Source organism: Etheostoma cragini, chromosome 16, assembly GCF_013103735.1.
Source record: "Etheostoma cragini isolate CJK2018 chromosome 16, CSU_Ecrag_1.0, whole genome shotgun sequence".
Classification (NCBI taxonomy): Eukaryota; Metazoa; Chordata; class Actinopteri; order Perciformes; family Percidae; genus Etheostoma; species Etheostoma cragini.
This window is the reverse complement of record NC_048422.1, coordinates 5,064,135-5,080,841: the sequence shown is the minus strand read 5'-3', so window position 1 is coordinate 5,080,841 and position 16,707 is coordinate 5,064,135. Positions and strand designations below refer to the sequence as shown.

At 39.2% G+C, this 16,707-nt stretch overlaps 1 protein-coding gene across 5 annotated transcripts in view; it reads right to left on the bottom strand.

Annotated features, from left to right (window-relative positions):
- The window catches only part of LOC117958841 (3'-5' RNA helicase YTHDC2), a 70,587-nt gene that overhangs the window by 26,149 nt on the left and 27,731 nt on the right, over nucleotides 1–16,707 (bottom strand). For all 5 annotated transcript variants that reach the window (XR_004659804.1, XM_034895503.1, XM_034895502.1 and 2 more), the window contains 12 exons: nucleotides 16,266–16,373; nucleotides 16,001–16,146; nucleotides 11,149–11,284; nucleotides 8,517–8,643; nucleotides 7,382–7,447; nucleotides 6,805–6,983; nucleotides 5,820–5,916; nucleotides 4,848–4,935; nucleotides 4,036–4,116; nucleotides 3,862–3,944; nucleotides 1,767–1,872; nucleotides 681–800 (listed from right to left, as the gene is read on the bottom strand). Coding sequence is in view for 4 of the 5 variants with exons in the window: in XM_034895503.1 (XP_034751394.1) it covers nucleotides 681–800; nucleotides 1,767–1,872; nucleotides 3,862–3,944; nucleotides 4,036–4,116; nucleotides 4,848–4,935; nucleotides 5,820–5,916; nucleotides 6,805–6,983; nucleotides 7,382–7,447; nucleotides 8,517–8,643; nucleotides 11,149–11,284; nucleotides 16,001–16,146; nucleotides 16,266–16,373 (1,337 nt within the window). In the remaining variant the exon portion in view is untranslated. The remainder of the gene's footprint in view (nucleotides 1–680; nucleotides 801–1,766; nucleotides 1,873–3,861; nucleotides 3,945–4,035; nucleotides 4,117–4,847; nucleotides 4,936–5,819; nucleotides 5,917–6,804; nucleotides 6,984–7,381; nucleotides 7,448–8,516; nucleotides 8,644–11,148; nucleotides 11,285–16,000; nucleotides 16,147–16,265; nucleotides 16,374–16,707) is intronic.

The following is a 16,707-nucleotide window of genomic DNA, read 5'->3' as shown; positions in this document are numbered from 1 at the left end:
TTGGAAAAAGGCTGCAATGAAACAAAGAGTGAAAAATTTAAAGGGGTCTGAATACTTTCCGTACCCACTGTACACTGTGGCCGAGGCTGCCGTACAAGGTGCCACCTGCTCATAAGATAAACACTCTCACACATTCACATCCCAATGCACAGCATTGGAGTGTGAATGCTGTGCATTGGGGGCAACTCAGGGTTCAGTGTCTTGCCCAAGGACACTTTGACATGGGAGCCACAGCCGCCCCACAAGAACACAAACTTGATTCATTTTGGTCATGTTTTGACTTGAAATTGAATGTGCAGTTTTCCCAATGCATTTATATTATGGAATTAAAAGCTATTCTAAGGATTTTGAGAATGATTCACTTTTTTAAACAGACTAAAATTATTCTGAACACAACTGTGTATAAGTATTACTACAACCATTATATATGAGAGTTTTACATAAATGCTAGCTGCACTTAAAGTTAAATGTATTAAGCTGACAACATCATTGAGTGATTTTGTTAACTTATAAATTTTCAGTCAAAAATCAGTGAGCAGCTATTGTCTATTCAAATACAACACAAGTATCGGATCAAGACTCTGTATTGGCGGATATTCCTTTTTTGTTTTTATCTGACCGGGGGTCAAAAAGGCTGATGGGGACCTCCCTATAAAATAGTATTTGTAGGTTCTTGTTACCTTTAGCATCTGCACAGCGTTCCTGATTGCATGTGCAGCAGGAGGCTGTGGAGCTTTGGACAAGAACTCCGCTACTGGACAGGAAGAGGGGGCCAGTAGTTTGGTCTGCAGACACAGTTCCTTAGACACACAACATGACACATTATCACCATGACAGGCTTCAGCAGTCTTTTAAAGAATCTGGTCAAGCAATCTACCGAGTTATGCAAAACGGGAACACACATTGTATGTTACCTGGGGGATTTTAACATCAAAAAGGGAAAAGGCTTTGGGGGGGAAGTGTGTGTGAAGTGTGCGTGAGTGTGTTCTTGTGACCTACTCCATGTATTTTGCAGACAGGTGAATATAGTCTGTAGTATTATGTATTTGTTGACCCGTTATTTTATTTGTAATACACCGAACCCAACTGTGAATCTTTTTTTTTTTTTAGAATACATTTGTGGTATTTTAAACAAGTTCCAGGTCCTATGATAAAGATTAAAAAAAAAAAAACAGAAAAGGAAATATTGCTATTGACTGATCTTTACCTTGTGTTAACCTGTAAAGTCAGTGTTGCAGGCAGCCTTTAGCTCACCCAGTAAGAGCATACGCCCCTGTATTTGTAGACCCGTTATTTTATTTGTAATACACCGAACCCAACTGTGAATCCTTTTTTTTTTTGGAATACATTTGTGGTATTTTAAACAAGTTCCAGGTCCAATGATAAAGATAAAAAATAAATTAAAAAAAAACAGAAAAAGAAATATTGCTATTGACTGATCTTTGCCTTGTGTTAACCTGTAAAGTCAGTGTTGCAGGCAGCCTCTAGCTCACCCAGTAAGAGCATACGCCCCATGTTGGCTGAGTCCTACAGCAGTGTGGGCTTGAATCTGACTTGCTGCACTTTGGTGCGTGTCATCCCCCATCTCCCTCCCCTTTCATGCTTATCCACTCTCTCTTTGCAATAAACGGAAAATCCCCCAAAAATAATAATAATAATAGAAAAAGGATGTTGTTTGATATAAGATGGTGTATGTGTGTGTGTGTGTGTGTGTGTGTGTGTGTGTGTGTGTGTGTGTGTGTGTGTGTGTGTGTGTGTGTGTGTACCTGCAGTGGCATCCGCAGAAGCTGCGGAACCTGGAACTCCAGCATGTTGTTGAACCTGAGGCGACTGAAGAGGTGGAAGCAAATCCCTGGTCTGCAGCGCCCAGCTCTGTGGACAGGTCACCCATTCAGTGCATTCTCCAGATGATTACAACTTTTTTTAATTCATTCATCGGTGATTTATATCACCGATATGAACAGCAGAGGCTTTGACATTTTGTCACACGCATCAAATAGATCTTGGGTTCAAACCCTTTCTCGGTCAACAGAAGACAGTTTAATTTGCCTAAAAAAAGAGTGAGACCAATCACACGCTTGCATCATCACAACGTGCTTTGCATTTCAACAAATGCACAAAGCTTTTGGGGTTTCTTCATAGGACATGAACCAAACTTGGTGTGTAAGTTCAGGGCTAAGTGTAGTGTTAGAGCAACTCAGGAGTCTAAGTCATCTTGAGTCATAGCCTATTTCCTGCAAAGCCCCACATACTAAAGTTTTTTGATTGATGGTCGGCCATGGTTTTGCTCAATCTGCCAAATTCTTTGATAGAACTGTGTATCTCCGCCGCACACGACCATAAGTTTCTGCAAAAGGCAAAAGCGGGCTGTTAAAAAAAGCACAGTATTTTTATTTATCCAAAATAATTGCTAGTAAGCGTAAAAGTAAAAGCGCCCTAGACCATTTACATTTCTGAAAGAGGGTTTTCACCCTGTTGGGCCACAAATTCTCTCTGTTATTAACTATTGTCTTGTGGCTATGTCCTATCCAGTTTTAAAAATGCAATAGTTTGACCTCTCCAACAGAAACATACACTTCTATATGTTTTAAACAATTTTAGACTAATATCAAAGTATCAATATCCTATATACTAGGATACTATCAGCAAAATAAAATCCATCCTGGCAGACTTTTATGGCCCAAAAGGCTTGTCACCGTTACACACCAGGGAGGTGACGAATAAACAACACATATGCAAAATAATCACCTGCGAATATTTCATCAAAAAAGTATTCATACTGGCATGTGAATTTGTGACAGTTTTCTATAAATGTTTGGAATAATTTGGGCCAGCTTATAAACCAAGTCAGAGGAATGAGATCCTTCTGGGGACGCTGCTAAAGCGAGAGAGAAAGTGACAGGAGATGCGTGTATGAGCCAGTAGAGAGAAAGAGACGGAGCAGGGAAGAGTTAACGTGTAGCGGTGAAGATTTCAAGTTAATGTGCAGAAGCTAGAGTCTGCAGTTTAAGCCCAAATAAAATGCTGCAGCTCCTCCAGACTGACAGAGGTGTAGCCTGTCTGGTTTCCCTGGCTGCTGAGTGGAGTAACGAGGGAGTTTAGCTCCATAGACTCCAGGCCCGTCCCCCCCATGCCGTCTGACCACGGTCAGGAAGCCAAAGCAGAAAAAGCTAACAATAAGCTACTGTAAGCCATTTTATTGAGTTTCTTTTTTAGATAAATACTTTGAGTGAATTGAATTCCCCATGGTAATCAGTTACGCAGTACAAGGCTTTTTTATTAATGGTAAGAACAGAAAGAGTTTCTCTGGCAAACGCTGCCTTTGTTAAGGTTGAGAGGATTAATAAAGTTTTCCGTCTACACAGTCTATGGTTCAGACAGCAGCCTCTACGTTGCTGTATTATGATCCTCATAAGTAAACAACACAACATGAATGGTTGATTTCTTAATTCTCAGTGTGAAAGTTCAGAATAACCTGCCTTATTTTGGGGGAAAATTACGTTGCTTTATTGTTTCGTAATACTCACGTTCAGTGTGACAATACCGAGACAGTAAAAACAATTGGAATAAATATGTTGACGTGCGAATAAATTGCACAAAAACAAAACATCCCTGGTGTGTTAAGACATATTTTATTGGGCCATGTTTAATGTTTCTAGCTCATTGCAGCCAACAGTAATGTAAAAATGGAGGAAGACGACAAGTATTTGTGTTATTTGTAGTTGTTTGTTGCGATTTACTTTTCCAATATAAATAAAAAAACTTGATATTATATAAAATATATATTAATAACTGGCACAAAACTCAGGTGAGATGTTAAGATTTAACATCTTTTGAGAATAAGGACATGGTTGATGTTACCTTCCCTTCCTTTGCAGAGCGCTGGCTTTTGAGATCCAAACCGTCTTTAACATGGACACATGACTGAGGGTATCAAAGGACTTCTGCAACAGGGGAAAAAATAAATAAAGAGTTAGTTACTAACCGCAAGTATGAAAATCTATTTATTGTTAGACTCTTGAGCAGTAACTGTACCTCTTTGACCTTTCCTGAATCAATGACAAAGATCACGTCGTTGATGGTGATGCTTGTCTCAGCAATGTTAGTAGAAAGAATCTGAAAAGGGAAAGAAATGACCAGTTTTATAGTGTCATGGCAAAATCCACCTATTGGTTTCTATTGGTCGCCAGGCTGGGGTGGGTGTGGCTTGCCTGCGTCACAGAGCTTAAAAAGCGGATATGTAAGCAGACACAGAGGATGCGTTTCTGAGAGAAGGATGCGTTTCTGATTTGTTGGGCTATTTCCCCACCAAGTAGTGTTAATGTTATGTCCGTGTCTCGAATGTTCACATGTAAAATGTCGACAGAGTGTCGACGCGGTTTGACACCGCACTGACTGACGAGTGCCGAAACACGGAGAGGGCCACAGAAGGGCAGGGAAGCCATCTCATCCTATCCTTTTGGCTAGGTGAAACAAGTATTAAGTACTGGTGATTAAAAAATGCACAGCTAACCAAGCTCTGTTATACTTCTAGACCTTAACTCTCCCCAGGGTTGTGGCTCTGCTGTGACAATAGTAAGTGAATTTCCTTCAAATTTCAAGTATTTCAAAGGGAAAACCAAACTAGTCAACAGCTACTTGACATTGTCAATAGACAGGATGCATAATACATGCAAAAGAAGTAGGGTACAGTTACTGGAATGTGCCGCTCAGTGGACTGGAAGTTGACAGGTGTTGATGTTGAGAAATAGAACAGTAAATCAGTTAGGGCGTGCGTAAAGATGCCGCTGGCCTGTGTTGTGTTGAATGACGTCAAACGTGTGCCTTGAGTGACATCATAAACTTACTATCTTCCTGATACCAGGTGGAGAAGTCTTCATGGCTTTCTTTTGATCCAGAGTCTGCATGTCTGAATGTAGAGTGAACACCTGGTACCTAAGGGACAATACACTTCTGTCAGATACACAATACACAATGTGCATGTGTGTGTGTGTTACATTATGGTCAACACAATCAACTGACCAGATGGCACTAACAATTAAAAAAGGTCCATGTTAAAATATATGTTTGAATTTATTAAAGTTTGATTTCTGTATTTTACAACCTGGACCATATTTTCCCATTAATGTGACACGGGGGGATTGTGTCATGTGGATGCAACAACAGTTGTGTTGTCATTACTTCGAATTCTTCATTGGGGCGACATAAACTACGCACTATAGCTTTAAGCGAGAATGCTGTGAACCGGGCTAGAATGTTGTCATGTAGGGAAAATGTGCATTGTCAGTTTCCTTCCACTAAAAGTGCTGGTCTTGCAACTGACAGGTTCAGAAGTGTCTGACAACAAGGATCTTACCCTTTAAAAAAGATCTGTCTCAGCAGGGATCCTTTCCATAATGTTGTAGAATAAAAAATTGAGCCCGTCAGTGGCAGAAACAGCACTTTCAGTGGATAAAAATTGTAGGTGAACAATTGCCCAATAGCATTACGTTGCAGCTTTCGCTGCTGCCAACTGCCGGGGTCTCGCTTAATACTAAACCAATTTCAAAGATTGTAGTTCTGATGAATCACTTGCATACCATAACATAGGAAAGCAGGGTCCAAGTTGATAAAAAAAGATGAATCCAGGTCTGATCTAATGATCCAAGATTTTGTTAATTATATATTTAAAGATTGTATAATTTATCTGTGTATTAAAATACAATAAAAAAACATATCTACCTTGTCATGACTTTAAATCAACATAACTGAAACCATACAGTACAATAGGTATGAGATTTAAATATCTTCAGTTCTTATGTACAGTGTACGTATATTACCTCTCAGAGTGGTTTGAGAATCGCTTATCGTCATATAGGATGCGACCCCTGAGTGCCACTATGTCATCGTATCCAGGGAGAAAAATCAGCACAGCACCTGAAGACCAAGAAATAAAAGCTGACTTTCTAATAATCAGCCGCACTCCCCCAAAAAAATCTGGCAGTGATTAATAGCCAAGTTCACTAGGTCAACTTGGCAGTGTAAATCTTCTGTTGTTGCCATGCATCACACTGCTCACTACCCTTTTTAATGTAACACGTGTGGTGCGACTGCACAGAGCCATTGAGAGAGAGAGAGAGAGAGAGAGAGAGAGAGAGAGAGAGAGAGAGAGAGAGAGAGAGAGAGAGAGAGAGAGAGAGAGAGAGAGAGAGAGAGAGAGAGAGAGAAGATTGATAGTTAGACATTGAAAGTTCCGAAATCGAAGCTGCAGAACTTGCAGAATGTGATGACACAGAAGAACTTGTGCCAAAAAGAGGAGCCGTGTCCATTACACGTCGCGCCAACTGTAGTTCATCGCGCAAACGTTACTCTGCCGAGCTAACGTTACTGTCACCACAAACATGCATGAAACAGAAAATTCTGTACCCGTTTCATGAGTTCTCCTTCATACAACGTTACTGTATGAAATTGTGGAAATTGTTTGCCAAGCAAACCCTGTGGTAATCAAAGCTTTTAGTAAACATGTTGACATTGAAACGTTTAATTTTTATATTCTTACAGTACTGAATACTGACAGTAAAATAAGCCATTATAAACCTATATAAAGACTCAGTCAAGCAAAAGAACAAAATACCGTCATATTAGCACTACGTACAACAAACATCAAAATCATAACACATCCATATAGGGATAGCTGTATAATAAAATCTATGACACACTGGTATTGGCCGATATGCAAATTCTGGTATCAGAATTGGTAAGCATAAAGCATAAAGGAATAAAGTATCGGACCATCTCTAGTTAAAATCCAGTGCTGAGGCTCACCCTCACTGGTGGTGGAGCAGATGTTGTTCAGCAGATCCATGATGAGGTCCAGGTCCACCCACTCATCATCAAAACTGTGGTGGTACAGTTTCAGCAGCTCCTGCTCTTCGGTGCTCATCTCAGCACTACCACACTGCACCAGAGTGGACTCACCCAGTTTGCTCACCTCCCCCAAAGGACTGAGCAGTAGCAGGAATATAGGTAGACAATCCAATACGTTTATACACCTTCTTTTTCAATGTGGACAAGCCTTTACTTTATGTATGGTTTCATTAGGGCGTGTAAAAGATGCTTAAAGGTAGGGAAGGAGTGGACCATTAATCATATCACCATTACTAACTAAAAGAGTTAAAGCATAAATCATTTTAAGTGCTGTACTCATTTCCAGCAATCATTTCCATATAGGCATGTATGTTCAACATTCCAGACACTTCTTTTGAAACAAGAGCTACTGAATATAAATGGTCAATTGCATTCACTGCCTCCCTTTATCACAAAAAAAAAAAAAATCAAGCTAATGAAAATAACTCATTTAACTCTTTTTAGAGTAATTAATCAAAGTCAACATTACACTCACATGGAAGATTTGAGTAGATCCATGGCATCCATCTGCTGGAAGTGTTTGGCAAAGTCTAAGGCTGTCCTGAAATGACATAAAACACTGCATTGATTTTTATATGCCCAACAGGTTGGAGTTTTAAAAGAGACCTATTATACACCATTTTCAGGGTCATACTTTGTATTTTGTGTTTCTACTAGAACATGTTAACATCCTTGTTTGAAAAACACTGCTGCACTTGTATTCCCCCTGTCTGAGAGGCTCTGCTGGAGCGCCTGTCTGTTTAAGCCCTCCTCCTGGAAAAGCTCAGTCTGCTCTAAATGGCCTCCGTTTCCAGCACTCTGGAGTCTCCGCATCTGGGATCTGCTTTGACTTCCTCTGTACAGTCCGTTGTATGAGGAGACTGACTGCAAATGAGCAGGCCTTTGTGCTGTGAGAAATCACTAATAAAAGGCTTCTAGACCAAATACTATGTTACATAGTGATCGAACTTTGGGGATGAATCAACATCTGCAACCAAGATTACATCTTTCCCCGACTTAGCATGTAGCTACTAGCTACACGTGGCAGGGTATTTAACACTGCCGACATGATACAGAGCCGGTAGTAAAAAACAAACTGAGGTTTTGGCTCGCAGGGCTTTTCTTTAAATATGTTTACTTCATTATTTGAAGCTTTTGGCCATGTTTAACATCCAGCACTTAACATTAAAGATATGACGTAAAATACAGAAAAGCATAATAGTATAGTACAATATCGCATAAAATGTATCGACTTGAATGACTGTGCACGAGTCTATGTATTTATTTGGTTTAGTATTTTTACATTCAGGTACGACACAGCAAATTTCACACAGTGCAAAAGCTTGTGCAAAGACGGTAAAGTCTACTATATTCTTTTATAGGTCTTTTAAAAATAAAACAATGTGGCGGTTGTGGTTTAGAAGTGAAAAATACAGTGGCCTGGGTTTCGTACCGCTACATTATAGGTCATATTGTGAAAAAAGATAAAATTACCTAACTTTAAAAGCCTGTCAAATTAAACACCTCCTCCGTTTCTATAAACAAATGGTTGTGAAACACAGTAATACTTGTAATGGGACTTCAATTAGCATTGCGGCCTAACATTAGCTTGGTAACTGCGGGAGTCCTACCAGCCATTGGATGCCTTCAAGTTGATGTCCGCCCCCATGTTGAGCAGCTGCTCCATCTGTGTGAGGAACCCTCGACCTGCTGCGGCCATCAGAGGAGAAGTCCCTGTGTCACTGTGCCTGTAGTCCACTAGGTAAAAGAAGACAAGAGGGTAAAAAAGCCTGACAAGAATCCCACCACCTGTGACTCCGGTAGACATTTGTCCTGACTAAATGTTGATAGGAAAGTACTGGCCGAGACTGTTGCTCCCCGTTTAGAGAGGGCTTTGCCAAGTATTATTACGGAAGAACAGATTAGTTTAATAAAAGGACGTTATTTTTTAACACTCATACTATTTTATACATCATAATAATAATAATAAATTGAATTTGTATAGTGCTTTTCCCAAGCTCAAAGTTGCTTTACAGAGTAGAAACGGTGTATATAAAAAAATTTAATTAAAAAACAAACAAAAAAAAACAACTAAGGATAGACAGAAAAGAAAAGATGGGTCTTCAGACGGGACTGAAAAATGGTGAGGGACTCAGAGATGCGGATCTCATGGGGGAGGGAGTTCCAGAGCCTGGGAGCTGCCCTGGAAAAGGCTCTATCCCCAAAAGTGCGGAGCTTTGATTTGGGGACATCATCTGTTCAGCACCAACAGCGTCTCATTATATTACAATCTCAGGTTACTGAGATTGTGATATTATGAGACGCTGAGAAGGCCTTTGACAGGGTAGAGTGGGGATACTTATTTGCTGTATTCAATAAATTTGGCTTATTATATACAATGCCACAAGCTAGTGTTCACACTACGGAGCTCTTTATTATCAGTCACTCTGGCTTCAAGTATCTTGGTATTAACGCTTTTAACCAAAAGTAAGTCCAACCTTTGGAGATGGAAAAATCTGCCTCCCTCCCTCTTATTGGGATGATTAATGTCGTCAAAATGAATGTTTTACTTCCATGTCAATTCCTCTGTTTCTACCTAAAATATTTTTTGACTCCGTAGACAAAATTAAAAGTTCATCTATGTGGTGTGCGAAGTCTCCACGGATATGTAAATCCTTCCTTCAGTGATGTAGGTTTGTTGGTGGACTTGCCCTACCGAACTTTTTATTGTATTGGGCTACTCACATTAATAAAATATGTTGCTGGTGTGTTTCTTCAGATTTTACTTGGTGCAAACTAAAAGGCCTATCTTGCTCACATCTTCAGTATCTGCTCTCACATATTCCTCCCTACCAACCAAAATCTCAGTGTATATTAAAAATCCTGTGGTGCTTAATACTTACTAAGTAAGAATAATTTGTTCCCACCACCCATGTCTTGGTGATTGAGGGTTGTGTGCTTTTTTTTCTTCTTTTTTTTCCCCCTTTGCCTTTTATGTCTAATTTGTTGTGCTCTGTGATTTTGCCTTTTTCTGTTTTAAATCTAAACTGTACAAAATGTCTATTTTCAAAACTTGATTCAGATTTTAATCAAATATGTTTAAAAAAAAAAAAGACACAACAAAGCACTTGGTTTTCTTTCTCTCCCGCCTGCGAAATAAAGCTGCCTTCAAGTGCGGTCGGAAACGTTGAAATCTTAAACGTTTTGAAGGAAAAGTAATAGCGAAATATAAAGTTTACTTGTGTTTGCATGCAACCTGGCAGGCAATAGCCAGATCGCTTTTTTGTATGAATTCCCTGTAATTCATGTTCTACTCTTGCATTGTATGTGCACGATAGCGCTGGGACACCACTATGTTATTTGTCAAAGGAACAGTTCAACATTTTTGGAAATACGCTTTTTTACAACCAATGGTTTCTGCTAAGAGTTACTGTACGGTAAAGCCCGGCCAACATATCGGCGGGCGGATATTATCAGCCAATATTAGGCTATTTCCCGATTGGTATTGTCATTTATAATGGCAGATTTTTTTTTTTTTTAAATAGTCAATCATCAGAATCATTTAGAATGAGAAATAAATTCAGATAAATTCATATTTAAAAAATAAAAACAGACTGTCAACCATGTTGTGAGTGTTGCATAGTCTGTCCACCAGGGTGCGCTCTACAACATTTTTATACATTTTAATTATCAGAACTGTAATATATTTTGATGTTCCTCTGTTGTGAAAGTAAAACAAATTATTATCATATTATCTTAGTGAGCACTTATAAATAAATACAAATAATTAAGGTAAGGGAAATCTGTTTATATTTTGTAACGCATTTCTGTATTTTTTTGAAATATATATTGGATTTTTAAATGACCAAATACTCGTATCGGCCCCGGTTGGGCTCTACTTTATGATAAATATGAAGATAAAAAATACAAATACTTACACCTCAACAACTTGGGGTTACATGGGGACTTACGTGTGCGAGGAGTAATGGGTGGGCCATATGCATGAAATCCTAAATCATTATGTTGAAGTATCTGGAAATTCAACTGAAAAAACGGGAATGTCTAATCCAGTGAATTACTCCTTACAAATAAAAAAGGTACATGACATGAGAGATGACCACATACACTATATAAATCATCTACTGGTATTTTTATCACCATAGTACCATGGGCAGTTCTTACCATTTATTACCATTCTAATAGTGTTTACATGCCAAATATCCAAAATAGTATAATGAATGATTCCAGAAAGGTAAGCCATACCGTTAACATTTTCATAGAGGATTAGGTTGAAGAGTTGAATGAAAGCATCCTGGTCTTCATTGAGGAAGACGTTGGATATGCAAGAGTCCATCTCCTTCTGCAGCCACGGCTCCAGCTGTTCTGCATCATTGTCAGGCTGTAACACAAAATGGTACACTGACTCAACCTTGTGCCACGCATCAACAGTTTCACCCAACACAGCAACATAACTCAATAGAGTGTATGATATATCAACTTACATCGTTGCGTCACAATAATTAAGCAATATTTAGTGGAGCGATGCGCCCCATCCGTTAACTGTGTGGCTTAAATACAGGTGAAACTCAAAAAATTACCATTTGGTGCAAAAGTTCATTCATTTCAGTAATTCAACTTAAAGGGTGAAACTAATATATTATATAGACACATTACATGCAAAGTCAGATATTTCAAGCCTTTATTTGATATAATTTGGATGATTATGGCGTATAGCTTATGAAAACCCCAAATTCAAAATCTCCGAAAATTAGCATATTACATGAAATAAATAAATAAATGATTTTAAATACAGAAATGTCCGCCCACTGAAAAGTATACTCATGCATATGTACTCAGTACTTTGTGCCCCTTTTGCTTGAATTACTGCCTCAATGCGGTGTGGCATGGATGTTATCAGCCTGTGGCCCTGCTGAGGTGTTATGGAAGACCAGGATGCTACAATAGCGGCATTGAGCTCTTCTGCATTGTTTGGTCTCATGTCTTTCATCTTTCTATTGGCAATGCCCCATAGATTCTCTATGGGGTTCAGGTCAGGAGAGTTTGCAGGCCAATCAAGCACAGTAATCCCATGGTCATTGAACCAGGTTTTGGTACTTTTGGCCGTGTGGGCAGGTGCCAAGTCCTGCTGAAAAATAAAGTCAGGATCTCCATAAAGCTCGCCTGCTGAAGGAAGCATAAAACACTCTAAAATGTCCTGGTGGACGGCTGCGCTGACTCTGGACTTAATAAAGCACAGTGGACCAACACCAGCAGATGACATGGCTCCCCAAACCAACACAGACTGTGGAAACTTCACACTGAATTAAAGCATCTTGGAATGTGTGCCTCTCCACTCTTCCTCCAGACTCTGGGACCTTGGTTTCCAAATGAGAGATGCAAAATTTGCTCTCATCAGAAAAGAGGACTTTGGACCACTGAGAAACAGACCAGTTCTTTTTTTTCTTTAGTCCAGGTAAGACGCTTCTGACGTTGTTTGTTGTTCAGGAGCGGCTTGACAAGAGGAATACGACATTTGAAGCCCATGTCCAGGACCCGTCTGTGTGTGGTGGCTCTTGATGCAGTAACTCCAGCCTCAGTCCACTCGTGACTTGTGAAGCTTCCCCACACATTTGAATGGCCTTTTCTTGACAATCCTCTCCACGCTACGGTCATTCCTGCTGTTTGTTCACCTTTTCTTCCACACTTTTCCCTTCCATTTAACTTTCTATTGATGTGCCTTGACACGGCACTTTGAGAACATCCAACTTCCTTTGCAATTACCTTTTGAGGCTTTCCCTCCTTGTGGAGGGTGCCAATGATGGTTTTCTGCACAACTGTCAGGTCAGCAGTCATCCCCATGATTGTGAATTCCACTGAACCAGACTGAGAGACCAATTAAAGGCTTAGGAACCCATTGCATGTGTTTTGGATTAATAAGCTGATTAAAGTGTGATTATTTAAGCTTACAATACTGAATTTTTGCACCATATGCAAATTATTTGAGTTTCACATGTATGTTTAATTTAGAGCCCACTTGAAACACTATAATGATCATGTTTCATTGGCCAGTTGCACATGTTGCAGCATACGGGGCAACTACTCGACAAACCCTATGGAGCGTACCACGTAATGTATGTGCATATTTCAACAGAGTGATAGTGTAGATTAAGAAATAGATGGAGAAGACAAAACGGAATGAATCATGATTGCATGATTGTATGGCAAAATAAAACTGAGCTAGCCAAAAAAGCCTCGCTAGCGAGTGCTTTTGCTAGTGGCACAAAGTACAACAAAAACTCAAAGAGACATACCGAAATCACTAGGGCTCTAATCTCCCAGTTGACTAGTCGATTTATGGGTCAATACGTTCTGGCTCAACCAAAATTCTGATTGGTTGAGCCAGAATGTATGTTGAAGCATAGGCCGTTACGGTTTAGGGGTGGAAAGCACTAATTGCTAATGGGGGTGTTTTCAGAGCATCCCTGTTGCACAGGTAACAGTCTGTCTTCAGAACACCCCCCTTGTTTTTTTGGATTAGCCCAACCCACTGGGGACAGATTGAAGAAAGAACTAGAAAGCCTTGTTTTAGTGGTTTGTTGAATATTTCTTTAATGTGAGTGTTTAATTTACAGTCAGTCCTCCTCTACCATGTCGAAGACATCGGCAGTGTGGCAGCATTTTACAAAAATAGATAATGGAAAAAGGTTTGCATATCTTGTTTGCTCGACTACAAAGATGGCATATCACCTAAAAACGGAAAGCTAACTTTTCTGCATTAGGTTGCCCTGTATGTTTTGAGCAGGCTATATGAACATATCAGAATTGGCATATTTCATAGTCTAATAATCTTTTTATAACTACCGGCGCACCCACACGCAACGACGGTAGTGTTCCCCAGACCCCGCTGGATGTTAAGCCTCTACCATCCAAACGCAAAAATAATATGACAGAAGGAATTGTCGACTTTATTGCTCAGGATATCAGGCCCATTGCTGTTGTGGAGGGCTGAGGTTTTAAGAACTTGTTGATATTCAGCGGCAGCACAGCACACCATCACGCAAAATGTGAGGGACTCAAAGAGAAAGTTTCAGAGTTAATACAACACAGCGAGGCACTGAGCGCTATCAGAGCACACAGACAATCGTCAATTCAGTGCAAAATAATTAGGTCAAAAACGATTTAATATACTGCAAATAACCTACAAGTACTGCGGGACAGTACAGTTAATTAATCTTGCATTTTTTCCCGCCCCTCCGCACTCCCCCCAGTCAATTTTTAGTCAAAATTTTCACGACTTCAGTCGACCAAGATTTTCTTTGGTTGATTACAGCCCTAGAAATCACCGATACTATAACGTGTTATTTGGCCAAAGATATGATGCCCATCCACAAAGTGGATAAAAAAGGCTTCAAGAAGATTCTGAATGAACGAGACAAACGGTACCAAATCCCATCCCACACACCGTTCATGCCAATTGCATTTTCTTATGTGAATATTAGGCCTTGTGGGAGGGACTACCAGTTTAAAAATGGCTGCCTTGGCCCTGGTAGAGTCAGTTGTATATGGGTTACAGAGAAGGTAATATACTGGACTTCCATATTGCATATTGATTGCTTTTTTTCGTAATTGAGGAACTCCTTTTTGTACTAGTGTAGCTTGAAGTGTTTGCCTGTTCGGAATGGGGCGATTGTATGGAGCTGGATTTGTTTCTTTATTACATGCAAGAAAATGATTTTTAAAAAAAGGCATTTATTAGAAAAAAATTAAATAAAAAGTTTTCATACCAACAGCAAAAAATAAAGCGAAAACACCAAAAAATAATCTCTCTCTACTTTTTTAAACTTTCAAATACATATTTTTTTACAATCAGTGTGAAACAAAATTCTCTCTCCAAAGGAAGTGTTTCTATCAAAATGTTGATAGTAAATGCAGCATATCTAACAGCATGATAACTTCAGGCTGCTACCAAGGCAGATAACGTCAGCTTTCTTCCTTTCTAACATAACTTCACTAAGCAGACAAGTATCCATTTTCTGCTAAGTTAGTGCTTCTACTGTAGTGTTACAATAACTTGACCTGGTATCACGTCTGTTGTTGTAAGTCTTTCACCATTGTGTACATCTGGTGTTGCGATTATCTATGTTGTACAGAGACACCCATACACACACACTCTCTCTCTATATGTATATGTGTGCGTTTACATAAAAAAAATTGAATTGTAGCTTTATTTATAATATTCATAGTAGTGGGTGATTGTAGTTCTATATCTTTATATTTTTTAGATCATGTACTATTTTGTTTAAATGTTAAATCCATTGCTACAGTATATTACCAAAAGGAAAATTATTTTTTAATTTAATTAATTTATACTCTTTATTGATTTGAGGGGAAGGGGATTACAATTTAAACTCTGTTAGTATACACACACACACACACACACACACACACACACACACACACACACACACACACACACACACACACACACACACACACACGTGTCCTATACAAGCACTAATTGAAAAATGTCAGAGTGAGAGGCTGCGACTGCCAAACAGGCACCCTGAGCGGTTAAGGGGGGGTTCGGTGCCTTGCTTGAGAGCACCTGGCAGTACCCAGGAGGTGCACTGGCATCTCTTCAGATACCAGTGTACGCTCGGTACTTTGGTCCGTACGGGGGATTGAACAGGTTCCCAACTCATCTCCCTACGGACTGCTAACTACTGCCATCCCAAAAAACAGTTAACTGTCCTTACAGATGTCTTTTAAATGAACATGTCTGTCTTTATTTTTGTTCTTTATAGGGCAGCAGTAGCTTTGGCAGCAAAGGGGGATCCACTACAATAAAAAGACTATTATTTATTTGAATTTAATATGGTACACATTTAAAAGTATACCAAATATTGCAAATGCTGTTTAAAATAAAAATACATTGTGTTTAATGAAGGAAAAAAAGTTGTTTACCCAGACATGTCAAAATAATACATTTTAGAACTGTAAATGCAATACCAGCATACTTTTGCTGAAGGTTATCATACCATGAGAATTTCCCGTGTCGGCCCGTGTGTGTGTGTGTGTGTGTGTGTGTGTGTGTGTGTGTATGTGTAATGTGTACCGGCTTGTTAAAGGTGTTGTCCCCTCTGTCCACGTAACTGCTGTCCTGAAGGAAGCCTAGGGCAGACACCTCTGACCTCTGTGTCTCAGCAGAACCGCTCTCTACCGCCTCACACCACTCCATCAAACGTTTCTGCTTCTTCTCCTCTGAGAACCAGAGCGGGTGATACACACAAGAGATTAACATAAAGCCAGATGGAAGGCCGTAATGTCCCTTTTTAAAAAGTCAGACTCAGTTAAAATATTAATTTAAAAAAGCGTCATACTTCTCTGTGTCTCTTCCTTGTATTTCCTCAAGTCCTTATTGTTAAAGCCCGTCAGCCTCAGAATGTCCTCCAGAAAGAGTTCCCTTACTTCAAACAGTCTTCCTTTGACTACAAATAAAAAAATTTTTTTTATTAATAATAAAAATGATTTACATCCAGTTCCACATACCCATACACCTTACACAGTTAATAGTATACCATCTTTGTATTTAGAAGGAATGGCCCCTTAAGTGAAATGTACTATGTAAATTCCGTACATATCCACACTCCTTATATTTCTTTATTTATATATTTCTACTCTGATATCTATACTATTTGTGCAACTGTAATACAAGTTTCCTTCCGGGAATCAATAAAGTATTTCTTTTTTTTTTTTTTTAATATTCTTTTTATTAAACATTTTTAGTTAATTCAAACAAAACACACAAGAACAAAAAGCACA